Raw genomic sequence first — 16,470 nt, 5'->3', positions numbered from 1 at the left:
AGGAATAACCATAAGGGTTTCATAAGTTAAAATGAGTTTGTTACTCTGTGGATACTGATTTTTGAGAAAACCACTTTTGCATTTGTAGTTCATCAGAGGACAAAATGCAAGAGTAAATTATGTCTAAGACAGCTTTCTTGACCTGAAAATACTTAAATTGAAGCAGATCACTGGAATGCAAGTGTGAGACTCCGTGGAGTTTGGGAATATGCTGCACGATGGTGCTCCAACAGCCTTCCGGATCAGAGCCTGGGCCGGGCCGTGAGGCTGCGTTTGGCCCTGGGAACGGCAGAGTGGGGTGGCACCAACTCCAGCAGCCTGTCTGGAGCCCGTGGGCACCCCGCACCTCCCAGGGGACAGCTGGGCTGGGAGTGGGAGCAGGAGGAGCACAGGGTGCTGCTCTGGGCTGAGGGAGGGGTGTCAGTGTGTTCCCTGCAGCTCTGCAGGGCTGGGAATGCTGTCCCTGCCTGTAGGGCCCGGCTGTCCCGGGACACTGTGGGGGCTCCCTCCAGGCTGTCCCGGGACACTGTGGGGGCTCCCTCTAGGCTGTCCCGGGACACTGTGGGGGCTCCCTCCAGGCTGTCCCGGGACACTGTGGGGGCTCCCTCCAGGCTGTCCCGGGACACTGTGGGGGCTCCCTCCAGGCTGTCCCGGGACACTGTGGGGGCTCCCTCCAGGCTGTCCCGGGACACTGTGGGGGCTCCCTCCAGGCTGTCCCGGGACACTGTGGGGGCTCCCTGCACGCCCCACACCAGTCACACCCACCCCCTGCTCCCCCCTCTCACACCCCCAGCACTCCTGCCCATTCACTGCCTGGCACTGTGGGAATAAATCACTTTCAGTAAAGCACAGGTGAGAGCTGGATGGCATCCCAGCCTGCACACGGGATGGATGTCACTTGGCAGCTGTTCCTGCCCAGTGTAAAATAACACTGAAGTCCTTGAAACTGTTACTGATCTACAGTTTTTATGTATTACGGTGCTGATTTTTGAGGAACTGAGATCTGAGGGTGATACTAAATGTGAGTTGGGAGCATGAGGCTTTCCCAGGCAGTCAGACTGCCTCAAACCCAGGTTTGCTTTCAGAGCCCCCTTTTGTGCAGCTTCAGACTGAGCCCCCAGGCATGGAGAGGCTTTAAATAGCAGCAGGTAGCCCACAGATTTATCAATATTAACTGTTGCCAATTGGAAATAAAGAAGTATCAGTTCTGTTGGTCCAGGCCTAAATCAGAGTAAACTAAGCAGGAAGTCGCCAATGTTGAGTGGCACGTGAGTTTCTTGCAGCTAAAAACCTGAAAAAAATCATAATGAAGGTTCAGGGTACTTGGTTGTACCTTTTTTGCCAGTTCCAGTACCAGTTTATGGCCCCATGGACATCCAGAGCACGACCTAACCTTGCTGAGGAGCTGGGCTGCTGGCACAGGGAAGCTGGGAAAGCCTTTCAGACCTTAGGATTTATCAGCTTGAAAGACTTGTTAGGTTCTAATGTCCAGTTTCTGTGTAAGAAATAAGTTGCTGCAGGAGGAGTGAATTAATATAATTAGCTATACTTCTTGGAAAAAAATGGAGTAAACGAGCTCCTTATTTTGTTTACAGTATTTTTCTTTGGAATTCCAAAATGCCTCCTCTTTGCCAGTCTCTTTGGGACTCTGTCTAGAAACTGTTTTTCCAAAACAGAGATATTTTTGCCTTAAACTCCAAATTTCCCAAGCTGTAAACATACCAATAAATTTGGATTCCTTAAATTATCTTGTCTCAATAAAATGAATGCAGCGCAAAATTCTGAGGTTGTAATTTTAATACTTTATAGAAGTTGCAGCACAAGGCTTGGTTATGTAAATGCTGTAATTCTTGATTGTTGAGCAACTTAATGAGCTTTATAGGATAAATGAGTGACTGTTTTTTTTTCCAAGGGATACAAAAGTGTGAGGATTTCTGTGGGACATCATTTTAATATTAGATGCACTGAAACAAATGGTTTCTGGGGTTTTTCAGTGCTTTAACAAGGCAGCAGTGCTGTAACCTGGGAGAAGGCCAGAGGGAATGAAAACTTGGGATGGTTCAGGGCCTGAGAGGGATTTTTGGATATCTTCATCCTAGAAGTTACCACCTCCAGTGCTGGTTGTTGGATGAACACTGCTTTGTGCTTTGCTATTAATGTAAGAAGTTCTTAGCATCTAAGATTGAAAGACACTGAGACATGTTCCTTTTTTATTGATTCTACTGAGAATTCACAGGTTTGGATGCAAATGCAGCATTTACATAGGCTGCTTAAGTTTGAGATTCAAGGTTGAAACTTAAGTCTTGAAATGGAATTCCTGGGGCTTTGTGTGTAGAAGTAAAATCAACCATCTGACAATAAAATCAGAGTGTTACTCCTTCCCAGTGTAGGGTCTGGACTGGGGGATTTTCTGCTCTTGCAGCATCGCTCCCTCTGTGCCTGCAGCCCCAGCCCCTGTGTGTGTGTGTGTGTGTGTGTGTGTGCCCTGCAGCCCCAGCCCCTGTGTGTGTGTGTGTGTGTGCCCTGCAGCCCCAGCCCCCTGTGTGTGTGTGCCCTGCAGCCCCAGCCCCCCTGTGTGTGTGTGTGTGTGTGTGCCCTGCAGCCCCAGCCCCTGTGTGTGTGTGTGTGTGTGTGTGTGTGTGTGTGCACTGCAGCCCCAGCCCCTGTGTGTGTGTGTGTGTGTGTGTGTGCCCTGCAGCCCCAGCCCCTGTGTGTGTGTGTGTCCTGCAGCCCCAGCCCCTGTGTGTGTGTGTGTGTGTGTGTGTGCCCTGCAGCCCCAGCCCCTGAGTGTGTGTGTCCTGCAGCCCCAGCCCCCTGTGTGTGTGTGTGTGTGTGCCCTGCAGCCCCAGCCCCTGTGTGTGTGTGTGTGTGTGCCCTGCAGCCCCAGCCCCTGTGTGTGTGTGTGTGTGTGCCCTGCAGCCCCAGCCCCTGTGTGTGTGTGTGTGTGTGTGCCCTGCAGCCCCAGCCCCCTGTGTGTGTGTGCCCTGCAGCCCCAGCCCCCCTGTGTGTGTGTGTGTGTGTGCCCTGCAGCCCCAGCCCCCCTGTGTGTGTGTGTGTGTGCCCTGCAGCCCCAGCCCCTGTGTGTGTGTGTGTGTGCCCTGCAGCCCCAGCCCCAGCCCCCCTGTGTGTGTGTCCTGCAGCCCCAGCCCCTGTGTGTGTGTGTGTGTGTCCTGCAGCCCCAGCCCCTGTGTGTGTGTGTGTGTGCCCTGCAGCCCCAGCCCCTGTGTGTGTGTGTGTGTGTGTGTGTGTGTGCCCTGCAGCCCCAGCCCCTGAGTGTGTGTGTGTGTGTGTGTGTGCCCTGCAGCCCCAGCCCCTGTGTGTGTGTGTGCCCTGCAGCCCCAGCCCGTGTGTGTGTGTGTGTGTGTCCTGCAGCCCCAGCCCCAGCCCGTGTGTGTGTGTGTGTGCCCTGCAGCCCCAGCCCGTGTGTGTGTGTGTGTGTGTCCTGCAGCCCCAGCCCCAGCCCGTGTGTGTGTGTGTGTGCCCTGCAGCCCCAGCCCCTGTGTGTGTGTGTGTGTCCTGCAGCCCCAGCCCCCCAGTGTGTGTGTGTGTGTGTGTGCCCTGCAGCCCCAGCCCCTGAGTGTGTGTGTGTGTGTGTGTGTGCCCTGCAGCCCCAGCCCCTGAGTGTGTGTGTGTGTGTGTGTGTGCCCTGCAGCCCCAGCCCCTGTGTGTGTGTGTGTGTGCCCTGCAGCCCCAGCCCCTGTGTGTGTGTGTGCGCCCTGCAGCCCCAGCCCCTGAGTGTGTGTGTGTGTGTGTGTGCCCTGCAGCCCCAGCCCCTGTGTGTGTGTGTGTGTGCCCTGCAGCCCCAGCCCCTGTGTGTGTGTGTGCGCCCTGCAGCCCCAGCCCCTGAGTGTGTGTGTGTGTGTGTGTGCCCTGCAGCCCCAGCCCCTGTGTGTGTGTGTGTGCCCTGCAGCCCCAGCCCCTGTGTGTGTGTGTGTGCCCTGCAGCCCCAGCCCCCCTGTGTGTGTGTGTGTGTGTGTGTGTGCCCTGCAGCCCCAGCCCCCCTGTGTGTGTGTGTGCCCTGCAGCCCCAGCCCCTGAGTGTGTGTGTGTGTGCCCTGCAGCCCCAGCCCCCTGTGTGTGTGTGTGTGTGTGCCCTGCAGCCCCAGCCCCCTGTGTGTGTGTGTGTGTGTGCCCTGCAGCCCCAGCCCCCTGTGTGTGTGTGTGTGTGTGCCCTGCAGCCCCAGCCCCTGAGTGTGTGTGTGTGTGTGCCCTGCAGCCCCAGCCCCTGTGTGTGTGTGTGTGTGTGCCCTGCAGCCCCAGCCCCTGTGTGTGTGTGTGTGCCCTGCAGCCCCAGCCCCTGAGTGTGTGTGTGTGTGTCCTGCAGCCCCAGCCCCAGCCCCTGAGTGTGTGTGTGCCCTGCAGCCCCAGCCCCTGTGTGTGTGTGTGTGTGTGTGCCCTGCAGCCCCAGCCCCTGTGTGTGTGTGTGCCCTGCAGCCCCAGCCCCTGTGTGTGTGTGTGTGCCCTGCAGCCCCAGCCCCTGAGTGTGTGTGTGTGTGCCCTGCAGCCCCAGCCCCAGCCCCTGTGTGTGTGTGTGTGCCCTGCAGCCCCAGCCCCTGTGTGTGTGTGTGCCCTGCAGCCCCAGCCCCTGAGTGTGTGTGTGTGTGCCCTGCAGCCCCAGCCCCTGAGTGTGTGTGTGTGCCCTGCAGCCCCAGCCCCTCCTTGCCCTGCAGCCCCAGCCCCCTGTGTGTGTGTGTGTGTGTGCCCTGCAGCCCCAGCCCCTCCTTGCCCTGCAGCCCCAGCCCCCTGTGTGTGTGTGTGTGTGTGCCCTGCAGCCCCAGCCCCTGTGTGTGTGTGTGTGTGTGCCCTGCAGCCCCAGCCCCTCCTTGCCCTGCAACCCCAGCCCCAGCCCCTCTGTGTGTGTGTGCCCTGCAGCCCCAGCCCCTCCTTGCCCTCAGGTGACCTCACAGCTCTGCACACTCCAGTCCCTCCTGCTGCTCCCCCCGGGACCCTGAGGAAGGGCAGGGGAAATGAGGGCTGGTTTCGGGCTCTGCCAGCCAGGCTGGGTCTGTGGCAGACTCTGCAGCTGCTGTTCCTGAAGTGCCTGGGCAGGCAGGTCAGGCAGTGGCATGGCAGGAACACACACACAGATCTGCACCTTCTGCTTCCGTGTGAAATGGGACAGAATTTCATTTGTAGTGCTGGGCAGTGCCATTGCTGCAGCAAAGTGGCCAGAGAGCTTTACAAAGCCTTTCTTTCAGGGTTTTGTAATCCTGTGTGGCCTAAACTTGGCCTGGAAGTGGCCTTGGTGTCTCATGTATCTTAAATTAGATTTAAAAAATTGTTCTCAAGTTACCCTTCTTTCTCCTAAGTAAATTCAGCTTATTTAGGTGGAATAGTTCATGAAAGGAAAACCAGTCTAACAACCTAAACTAGTGATTTCTGGCTTATTATTTATGGACACCTACAGGTGTAGATTCATTATAAACATTATATCAGTTTTGTGCTCCTGATCTGAACATCTTAGGAGAGCAGTTTGCTGTGGTTTTTGATCAATGATTTTTACTAAGTCACGTGAGCAGAATGAATTTTTTTTTACCAGATCTGTATGTTTAAAATTGCAGCATTTTCTGTGGGCTTTAACAAATACCTGCAGTGGTACCCTGAATTTTGATGGTTCAGTGTTGCAGAAACACCATACAGGTATTGTGCCAAATAAGATTAAATGATGAAACAGACTGGAAAAGAAGTTCCTTGAATGATGCACTCTTATTTTGAAGCAACAGACCAGTAAAAGGTCTGTATATTCAATATCTATCAGAGGATTTCAACAGTACAACCCATCCCTCTAGAAATGTGAAAGCCTCCTTTTGGTGTCTTGCTGAAATTAGGGCAGTTTCCCTGTTGTCACTGGCTGGCTGTGTTAGAACAGCTCTGACAAGCAAATTTCAGGTGTTTGTGTGAAGGTGTGTCCCAGTAAATTACTGCAAAGTAATTACAGATAGACTGGATTAATTACTTGACAGCTAAATGCAAACTCACATTTCTCTAAACTTTACCTGAGAAACTTTTAGCAATAGAAAGCTCATTTATTTTGCTATTGAAGAAAGAATAATAGAATATAACATACATATGTCTGGTTTTGCCCCACATACAATACATGCACCCACTCTTCCCATGACGAGTGCACAGCACAGGATATCCATGTGGGATCTCCACCTTCCTGCTGGATAAGAGGAGAGAGAATTCCAGTGTGTTTTGATGCTGGTGGGGGCATTCTTTTGGTGTTCCTGCTTTAATTTCTCTCCTTAGCATGGAGATGGAAATACCACACTTCCTTTTATTCCTAAGACATGAAATAAATTAGTTTCTAACCCCTTCTGGTGCTCTGGGCTCTCTCCCCCTCCTTGTTCCTGGCACAAGCTGCTTTTCCCAAGGCTTCACCTCTGCTTGTTCCACTTTCAGCTTTGACCTGAGTGGGGTTTTTCTTCTCAAGATCTGGTGTTTGTTGTAACTAAATTGGAAGCCAGCATGAAAAATAGTGGAAGCTCAGTCTGTGCCAGGTGTTGGAGCTGGGTTTGTGCACTGCTTGATGGTGAGGAATTGAAGACTTTTCCCCAAATTTCTCTGGTGTATGTACTGCTCTGTCCTCAGAAGGAACTGGGAAATGGTATCATGGAGCTATAAAAGGTTTGGGGACTCTCTCTGCATCCCATTTCTTTAGCTTCAGAAAAAAACCCCAAAAATTATTTCCAAACTTTTCCCAACTTCTCCTGTCAGCAGTGGGGAGTCTGGTAGTTAAGCCTGGTTCTTTCTGCCTGGGTGGTGATATGAGTGATAAATGTAGTCAGGGTGTAATTTGGCTTTAGGGTGTCTTCAACTGATAATTCCAAAGTTTTCCCCCAGTTTATCAGGATACCATGCACCTTCACTGAGCAGAGCTTGGTCTGGCAGTGTGAACTTCAGGGTGGTTCCTCTCTGTGAAACACTCCCATTTTTGTCACTGTCCCGGCACAGGGTCTGGAACCTCAGACATGGATGTTGGCTCTGCTGTTGGGATAAAGCACCACAAATACTGTGGGAAAGCTGAGACAGTGGGGAGTGCCAGACCTTAATTCCCAAAGCTCCTCCACGTTCATTCTCAAGACTTGCCACCCTAAGGGGAACCTCCTGCCCCTTTGTCCCTTTTTGGAGCCCACTCTGGGGACTTGTGCACAGACAGGACCCTTAGAAAACCCAGGGAGGGGAAAACAAGGCAGCAGCAACACTGTATTGAGATACATTGACAATGACACACTCTTAATGAAATAACAGTAAAGAACTGAAAAATCTGACAATTTTTTACACATGATATTTGTGGTTCTCTTGTCCAGTTACTGCATTCTCTGCAAAGAGCATTTGGAAATGGGTGTGTAGCTTTGATCCAGCACTGTTAATTTGGATTGATCAAGGAAGATGCTCAGTAACCCCAAAAAAGCAGCTGAAGTTGTGCTGGGTGAGGGACAGATCCTGGCTGGCCTGGGTGTCCCAGTCCCTGTGCTGGGTGAGGGACAGATCCCGGCTGGCCTGGGTGTCCCAGTCCCTGTGCTGGGTGAGGGACAGATCCCGGCTGGCCTGGGTGTCCCAGTCCCTGTGCTGGGTGAGGGACAGATCCCAGCTGGCCTGGGTGTCCCAGTCCCTGTGCTGGGTGAGGGACAGATCCTGTCTGGCCTGGGTGTCGCAGTCCCTGTGCTGGGTGAGGGACAGATCCCGGCTGGCCTGGGTGTCCCAGAGTGTCCCTGTGCTGGGTGAGGGACAGATCCTGTCGGGCCTGGGTGTCCCAGTCCCTGTGCTGGGTGAGGGACAGATCCTGTCTGGCCTGGGTGTCCCAGAGTGTCCCTGTGCTGGGTGAGGGACAGATCCTGTCGGGCCTGGGTGTCCCAGTCCCTGTGCTGGGTGAGGGCCCTGGCCCAGAGCCCTGGCCCTGTGGGACCCAACTGGGACAGTTCCTGTGCTGCTGGGAGGGAGTTAAGGTGTTCATCTGGGCACTAAACCCAAGAGGTTCCAAATGAGGGAAATCAGCTCAGGGCAGAGGGGTGGCTGGTCCTGGGCAGGACAGAGGGATGAGCTGACTCCTCTTTGCACAAGATCTTCAGGGGTTATTTCACCCTTGGCCACCAACCTTGCATTGATGTAGACATAACATAGATAAGCACCCACGTTAACTTACTAATGAGTTGCCTGCCTTGAGTGATTTGTTGTGGCCTCTAACTGCTTCTTCTCTTCCTTCCTTTTTGTCACCCTGCAGTGTTCTGTGCCAAGGTCTTTGTGGCTAGGCTGCTCCAACCTGGTAGAGAGCATGTGCGCACTGAGATGCCTGCAGAGCATGCCCAGTGTCAGATGTCTCCAGGTGCCTTTCTTCTTTCTTGTTGTAAATGTTATGCCTATGCTTTGAACTTGTCTTAAACTCGCAGGACTCTGTTTAATCCAATTGTTAAGTCTGCTAAATGTTTGTTGTGCATCCTTTTCTGAAATCCTCTCCTTAACTGCATTGCAGGAGTGACTCTTAAGGGCTCTCTGTGCCTCAGATGGGGGTGGGTGTGTTTTATTGCCTGTTTACTCAAGTTCTGATATGAGTAGCATAGTCTGCATGTTGCCTGCCACGTTTTGCTTTCTTGTTTAATTTAAAAATGACATGATGAGCTTTGCCATTTCTCTTAAATTGCAATGAACTGACTAGCCTGTGATATTTGTGTGATTTCATCTGGAAAGGGTAAACGTTTTATTTGCTCCCGAGTGTGGTGTTGGTGTAGCTGTACCTGAGTCTCTGCACGTGTGGGAATGCAGACCGTGAGCGTGGAGTGCTGGGCCCTTGGGTTGCCCTGTTCAGTGAGCTTTTAAACTTGTAAGCAGTGAAGGGAGAGGGGTTACTCTGCATAGAAAGCCACTGAATCCTCAGTTCTCTGTTGTTTTTCTTCTGGTAAGCTGTTGGAGCTGAGCCTGTGTAATTTATAGATGGGGAATTGCTGCTGTTTCTTCACTGGTTTGGGAGGGATTGAATATGTTAAAAAAGGAGCTTTTGGTACCAGTTAACAGCTCTGAACTGCTGGGGATTTACCTTGGAAAGAAAGTGCCCAACCTGCAGTAACTGTGACAGTCAAGTGTTTGTAACGTAACATTTTTTGGCAGAGCACAATGATTATTTAACATTAGTATATTTTATAACATAATAGCATTGTTCAGTGTTCAGTCTTTCAAATGTACAAAATGAGTACTTAAAAGGAACTGCTTTTGTGAACGGAAACAAACAATTGAGTTTTATCGCTCCATTTGAGTTCAGCCACTGGAGAACACAAATGTCTTACATTGCAGAGCACCCTCATTTCAGAACTTCTCCTCCTACCTGCAAAATGTGGTCACTTGAGTTCCAGCAAATTGCCATTTCAGAGTGAGAAATTCCTTCAAAATTTCTGTTAAAATGAAAATGGTCTTCTGTTTGAATGTTTTATATTTCCAATTTGGAAATAGTGTTCAAAGAAAGGAAAAAGCCCCGTGAGTGAGATGAACACATAGAGGGGTAGCTCAGATTTATAGACATTAATCTTCTCTCGTGGCCAAATAATGGTTATAGAAAGTGCCTGTGGTTATGCCAGGGCAAAGTCACTGAGGTTTGGTGTCTGTCTTTGGAATATTTGCAAGATCTTCCTGCTCCCTTTTTCTGATCCTCAGCATTGGCCCCCTCCCTGGAAAAGTCAAATAAAACTTGGTTACAGTGGGAATTCTGAATTTCTTTTTCTTACAGGATCTTCTCTGTCAGTGGCCAGGGAGCATCTCAGAATGTTTTAGCAGTGGTCATGGTTGATTTTAAGCTGGATGGTGATGTTGGGGGTCTGGTGGGGTGGCCAGAGATGGTCTCCAGGCTGGGAGGTGATTAATTGATGCAGAATATGTTGTATTACAAACCTCTGTTGATAATACTGATTACAGGAAAAAATACAAACCTGTTTGTTCGTGAACGTGCTGCTTCATACATGAGGTTTTTGAAAACCTGTTATCAAACAGATGTGGTGTCATATAATTAAAACCCAGAGCTCAGGCAGCTGTTTTGTCAGAATGTGTCACTTGGAAAGGTTCCTGAATCCTGCCTTGTTTTCAGGCCTTGTTACAGCTCTGTCAGTTTTCATGGGAACCATGTTGAAGTACCAGTTAATTTGTGTGAGCCTTTCCTGCTCCCTGTGCCTGTGGGGATTCCACACTCCCAGCACATTTCTAGCTGTGTGCTATCACCAGTTCTCAGGGCTAACAAGTTTCAGTGATCAGGTACATCCCTGCAGTGCTGAGGCCGGTGGGGTTGGGAGGCTGGGGGAGCTCAGTGTGTGCAGAGAACAGCTGTGTGTGTGTGCCCAGCCCCTGGCACTGGAGTGACTGTGAGGATTGCACTGGGGCTTTGGCCCCTGCCTGTGCTTGGTGCTGGCTGTGCCCTCCTCATGGGTGTCCAGGGAATTAGAGGAATAAATGTCCTAAGCAGGCCTGGGAGGTTTGTCACTTAGTGGGGTGGACAGTGGGCTTTGTTGGGTTGAATCAGTGGCTGAGGGCACTTGGTGTGTTCAGCTGGGGATGAGGGGACTGAGGGGAGACCTCACCAGGGTCTGCAGCTCCTCCTGGGGGCAGCTCCAATCTCTGCTCTGTGTGACCAGGGACAGCACCCAGGGAATGGCTGGAGCTGTGTCAGGGCAGGGTCAGGTTGGATCTCAGGAAAAGGCTCTTCCCCCAGAGGGTGGTGGGCACTGACCAGGCTCCCCAGGGCAGTGGGCACAGCCCCAAGGCTGCCAGAGCTCCAGGAGGGTTTGGATGATGCTCTGGGGCACAGGGTGGACTGTTGGGGCTGGTCCTGTGCAGGGGCAGGGGTTGGACTGGATGATCCTTGTGGGTCCCTTCCAGCTCAGCATATTCCATGAGCCTGTGAATTATTGCTCCAAAATGAAGGCTTTTTTCTTTCTATTAAGTTCTGATTGATTTTGTAGAACTGCAGCCACAAGAGGTTTTGAGACTTTTGGAAGGGTCTGTGGAGAATTTATTTTTTTAAGTTCTCCTTCTGGGTGTGTGACTGTGATAGCAGAAAGGGAACTTGGAAGTGAAAGTGGCACCAGCTGCTTTCCCCCATTTTTTATTTTTAGAACCATGGCTTGCTCTTCATTGTTTCTTGAGCTTGAAGCCCACATATATATCAGGTGGGGCATAGATGGGTCTTGGTTCTGTAGCACACATCAATTAGGGTAATGATGATTAGTAGGAAGTGCAGGAAGGGAGATGGAGAAGCTCTTGTGTGATTGGCAGACCTTATCTGGGAGCTGTGTCTGTTTTCTGTGTGGTGTGTGTGGTGCTGTCAGTGAACAGGCCAGAGAGAGGCAAGGACAGTGTCAGGACTGGGGGCCTTGTAGGGTCTCCTCAGGAAACTTTTGTTCAGCCTTGGTGCTTTTTCCAGCAGGAAGGTTTCAGGAGTCATTTGCCACCCATCTAAGAGAAGAAGGCAGAGAGTCCATTTGCTCTTGCAAACCCTCTTGTCCTCCATGGTGTTGTTAATTATGAAACCTAATGAGTCTCTTCTAAAATCAGGCTGTAACATTAAACAGATCCCTCTGACAGATGAGGGGGTGTTTGTTGTCCACTAATAATATTTGTGTTCTGTGGGGTTTTTATGCACAGTCAATACCTTCATAATTCCTGTAGTTTTCTGGAAAAACATTTACTTTCTGCATTCTATAGGCTGTTAGTAAATGGAGAGGAGAGGCAGGTAACTTATTAAAAATATTCCTATTTGTGGATTTGAAGTTTGCACTCATCTATTCTGACTTTCAGTGTCATTGGTATTATTTGGAAATAAAGTCCTTGGCCCTTATATCACTTGTTACTCTTGCAATGAGAAGCATTTATTAAATGCCAGTTCCTAATACTTGAAACTACTGTAGGTCCCCAGGTCTTATTTTTAACTCCTTATTTATCTTTAATAATGTTTTTGGACCAAGGAGCTCCCTTTATGAACACACATGGACTCCAACAGCTCCCACTTTCATCTGCTCTGATACGGATTTGACTGCAGAATTAAAACCATTCTGGTCTCTTATTTAGGGCTTTGGGGAGCTGGTTCTGTTGCCAGTTGTGTGATGCAGCCCTGTGGATACAGCCCTTCCATGGCTTCATCCTCGGGGAGCATTGCAGGGATTTGGGCCTGTTTTGTCACAGTGATTTGGGAAATGGCTCTGGGAGCACCGTCAGGCCGTGCAGGGCTCTGGGAGTGAACATCTCACTGTGAACTGAGGCTGATCACTGAGCAGCAGGAGAGCCCAGACATCACTTGGAATTATTGCATGATGCAGGATGTGATGAAACAGTTCTTGGGAACGAATTATTAGATAGAATCATAGAATGGATTGGATTGGAAAAGAACTTTGAGATCATCAAGTCCAATCCTTGATCCAACCCCACTGTGATCACCAGCCCAGGGCATGGAGTGCCCTGGGCTGGTGATCACAGTGGGGTTGGATCAAGACGTGGTGGATTCTCACTCAGTGTCACATCCACAGAATCACAGAACTGATTGGGTTGGAAAAGACCTCCGAGATCATCAAGTCCAACCCTTGGTCCAACTCCAGTCCCTTTACCAGATCATGGCACTCAGTGCCACGGCCAAGCTCAGGTTAAAAACTTCCAGGGATGGGGAATCCACCCCCTCTCTGGGCAGCCCATTCCAATCCCTGAGCACTCTCTCTGCAAAGAATTTTTTCCTGATCTCCAACTTCAATTTCCCCTGGCAGAGCTTGAGCCCATTGTGCCCCCTTGTCCTATTGCTGAGTGCCTGGGAGAAGAGACCAACCCCCACCTGGCCAGAACTTCCCTTCAGGCAGTTCCAGACAGTGCTGAGGTCACCTCTGAGCCTCCTCTTCTCCAGGCTGAACACCCCCAGCTCCCTCAGCCTCTCCCCACAGCACTTGTGCTCCAGTCCCTTTTCTTTTTTCTTTCACTTTTTTTACAAAGATCATTTTATCTCTCTTCTAAAACTCTGCTTAGGTTTTTTCATCCTTGTTTAGACTCTCACAAGTTCTTTGGGCTTCTTAGAAAAGGTTCTTTTCTACACATTTCCATTTCTTGTTCTTAAAACTTTCAGCTTGGTTGCATGTAATACCCTGCTCTTGTCTCCCTGTCACAGTCCCTTGTGGGGGGTGGAGCTTGGAAGCTTTAACAGGAACAATGAACTTCCCTCTTCCCGAGCATCCAGTGGGAGATACTGACCTGTTCCTTCCCAGGCCACATCTTAAAATCCATGCAGTGGCTTTTTCAGCCTCGCATCTCCCAGTTTCTCTCAGCCTGTTCTCCCAGTGCTCTGTAGGCTTGTGACAGTGCTCTTGGCTTTGTCCTTGGAGCAGCTCCATGGGCTCTCCTTCCTCCTCAGTTCAGTTTTAATGGAGTGCCCAGCCCTGGAGGTGCCCAAGGCAGGACTGGCCATGGCACTCAGTGCTCTGGGCTGGGGGACAAGGTGGGCATTGGGCACAGGGTGGGCTCCGTGGGCTGGGAGGGCTTTGCCAAGGTGGGCATCGGGCACAGGGTGGGCTCCATGGGCTGGGAGGGCTTTGCCAAGGTGGGCATTGGGCACAGGGTGGGCTCCATGGGCTGGGAGGGCTTTGCCAAGGTGGGCATTGGGCACAGGGTGGGCTCCATGGGCTGGCAGGGCTTTGCCAAGGTGGGCATTGGGCACAGGGTGGGCTCCATGGGCTGGCAGGGCTTTGCCAAGGTGGGCATTGGGCACAGGGTGGGCTCCATGGGCTGGGAGGGCTTTTCCAGCCTCAGGGACTCTGTGGTTCTGACTCCATGTATCCTGGTGATGGAGGAGCAGGAGGAGCAGGACACTGACTTAGTTCTTGTTGCTGTCATTCCTTCTTACAGGTTGACAGGAATGTGTCAGTTTACCCTCCATAACTGGAAGGTGTTTTCACAGAAATCATGGTCATAATTTGAATTGTCCAAGTTGTAATTTATTACTGTTCAGAAGAACCTGTTTGCCAGGGGCAAGTAGAGTTCTGGAGCATTAGGGGGTGTGTAATTATTTGCAGTTATTTGTCAGTGCTGTCACAACTGAACTGAGGCACAAAGAATCCCAGAATCTGACTGGTTTGGGTGGGAAGGGACCTCAAAGACCATCTCATTCCACCCCCTGCCATGGGCAGGGACACCTCCCACCAGTCCAGGTTGCTCCAAGCCCTGTCCAACCTGGCCTTGGACACTTGCAGGGATGGGGCAGCCACAGCTTCTCTGGTTACCCCGTGCCAGGGCCTGCCCACCCTCACAGGGAAGGATTCCTTCCCTGTATCTGACATAAATTTCCCTTCCTGCAGTTTAAACACAGAGACTTCCAGAAGGAAGCTTATCTATTTATTTATTGATGACACAATTTAGGATTAACTTGCTTAAGCTTCTGTTTGTTATTCTTTGCTAATTTTGAACTTCTGTTGGTTGATGTTTCTATTCTGATAGCAGAAGGAAATACAACCAGGAAAATTGTAGTTGGAAAAGTTTGGACTTGAAAGCTAAGAATTTAACCTGAAAACTTCATCATCCTTTTTTCATGGTCCAGATTCAGGCACAGACATGATTTAATGTTCTTAAAATGACAGCAAGTGCAGCAGATGCATTTCTGCTCAAACCATTTCCTCCAGAGCATGAAATCCCCAGTGGGAAGTGAGGACTGGCCTGTCTCCCTGGAGCCTGCATCCTTTTGGAAATGCCCTTCTTCTCTGCAGCTGTTCAAATGAGTTGTCAGAACCAGACAACTGCTTTGCTGCCTCTGTTAGGTTTGAAGGAACTTACAAATACCTCTTGGACATGTTTTCTGGTATTTTGCCTCAAAACAGTGGGGCTGTTACCATTTCTTTTTGGAAACGATCCAGCAGATCCATTAAAAAGAAATATATGTTTGATTCCTTTTCTTTAAAGGAACAGAATGTTCTCTCCAGTATCTGGAATATTTGTGCTTGTCCCTTTATTTTGAGCAGGCTCTTTTGGAGGCAGAAAGCTTTCAGGCCAAGCAATTAAAGCTCTGCTCATGGTCAGCCTGGTGCTGGTTCCTCAGATCTGGGGTAAAACCGTCCCGTTTCCCCTCTGGTGACCCACAGCCCAGTGGTGGTGTCCCTTCTGGCTGGAGCTGGAGTCTCCTCTCAGTTAGAATTAATAGTAGTTTGGAGTTTGTTTTGAGCAGTTTCTTGTAACATCTTTTGTTTTGTTTTTGAGTTCTCTGTGTGGGCGTTGCAGATTTTGAGGGCTGATGGGACAGCCCAGTTTGGTGGTAGTTGCTCTTTCTGCAAGTATTTTGCAAAGAGTAATGTTGCATTTTAGTCCCCGTTGTGCTCCCGTGCTTGGCCATCCCGGCTGTCCCACCAGCTGTGTATCCCGGGTGTTTCCTGTGGAATGCTCCAGGTGGGTCTCAGGCAGGGCCAGCTCTGCTGCAGCCCCTCATGGGGACTGGGGGGGCTTCTGGTGGGGTGGCCGTGGAAGGGGCTGGTCCAGACACAGCTGGGTGAGGAAATGTGAAAGGCAGGGATTGCTTTTTCTGAATGTGATTTATTGTCTGAAGGGAAGGGGTTTGATAAGCACTTCTCTGCCATCATCCTTTGTGTATCTGCTTTGTGACTTCAATTACTAACTCAGCCTGTTCATCCTTAGAGCAGAGAGAGAGACACCTTTTCTTTAGTGGGTCAGTTCCCAGTGTTTATTTTGAAGTAGCAGTTCCTGCTGAACTGCAGCCCATGAGCCAGGACTGAGCTCTGACCAGAGCTGTGCTCTGTGCTTCCTTCAGCTGAGGAGCAGAGTGTGTCCCTGATGTCCCAAGAGCAGCAAATGAGTAAATGTCTGTGGGTTTTGGTTCCTGATTTTCCTCAGACGTGACGCTCGCCAGTCACTTGTAGCTGACTTGGCCTCTCCAGCTGCATTCCCTGTGCTCTGTGGGCAGCAGTGGCAGAGCAGCCTGTGCAGCCACCTGGCAGGTCCTGGGCACCTGTGGGGGCCTCCACAGGGTGGGACTGTTGGAGTGCTGCCAACCCCTGGCATTGCTACTCGTGGGGAAAGGGCTTTGCTGGTACAAACAACTTGATACACACAAGGGCTTTTTTTGGGCTTGGCTGTTCTCAGTGGTTTTTAGAGAGCACTAAAGATCATACACGTCATCCTTGAGTGGGCTTGGAAGAAAGAGTGACCTTTCAGGAGCTCCACTCTCTTTGTAAAGAGCTTTCCAAATTATTTCAGCCATGGCCGGTGGGCAGTTCTCTCATTTTTGTCTGTTTCTCAGAAGTTGCAGGTAATCAGAAGTTCGTAATTTACTTAATCACTAATCTTTATGATCGAGATGAGGAGGAAGTGGTGATGTGACTCCTCCTGAGATACCTCACTGAGCTGCTGCTGAAAGGGCTTCTGAACGCAGGAAAAGTGCTGTGAGCTTGGAAACCTTGTGCTTATTCCTTTGGATGACTTGCCAGCCTGCCTTTTGCTGGTGTTTCTCTTGTTCCAT

The 16,470-nt window shown here is 50.6% G+C and overlaps 1 protein-coding gene across 4 annotated transcripts in view; it reads left to right on the top strand.

Annotated features, from left to right (window-relative positions):
- The window catches only part of FBXW11 (F-box and WD repeat domain containing 11), a 90,960-nt gene that overhangs the window by 12,082 nt on the left and 62,408 nt on the right, over positions 1 to 16,470 (top strand). The window contains exon 2 of one of the 4 annotated variants that reach the window (XM_071569888.1): positions 8,224 to 8,325. The exons of the other annotated variants lie outside the window; for them this stretch is intronic. Coding sequence (XP_071425989.1) covers positions 8,224 to 8,325 — 102 coding nt within the window. The remainder of the gene's footprint in view (positions 1 to 8,223; positions 8,326 to 16,470) is intronic. 4 annotated transcript variants of the gene reach the window in all.

This window comes from Pithys albifrons, chromosome 15 (genome assembly GCF_047495875.1).
Source record: "Pithys albifrons albifrons isolate INPA30051 chromosome 15, PitAlb_v1, whole genome shotgun sequence".
In the NCBI taxonomy this organism is placed as follows: domain Eukaryota; kingdom Metazoa; phylum Chordata; class Aves; order Passeriformes; family Thamnophilidae; genus Pithys; species Pithys albifrons.
The sequence above is the reverse complement of the archived record's forward strand: the minus strand, read 5'-3'. Positions and strand labels throughout refer to the sequence as shown.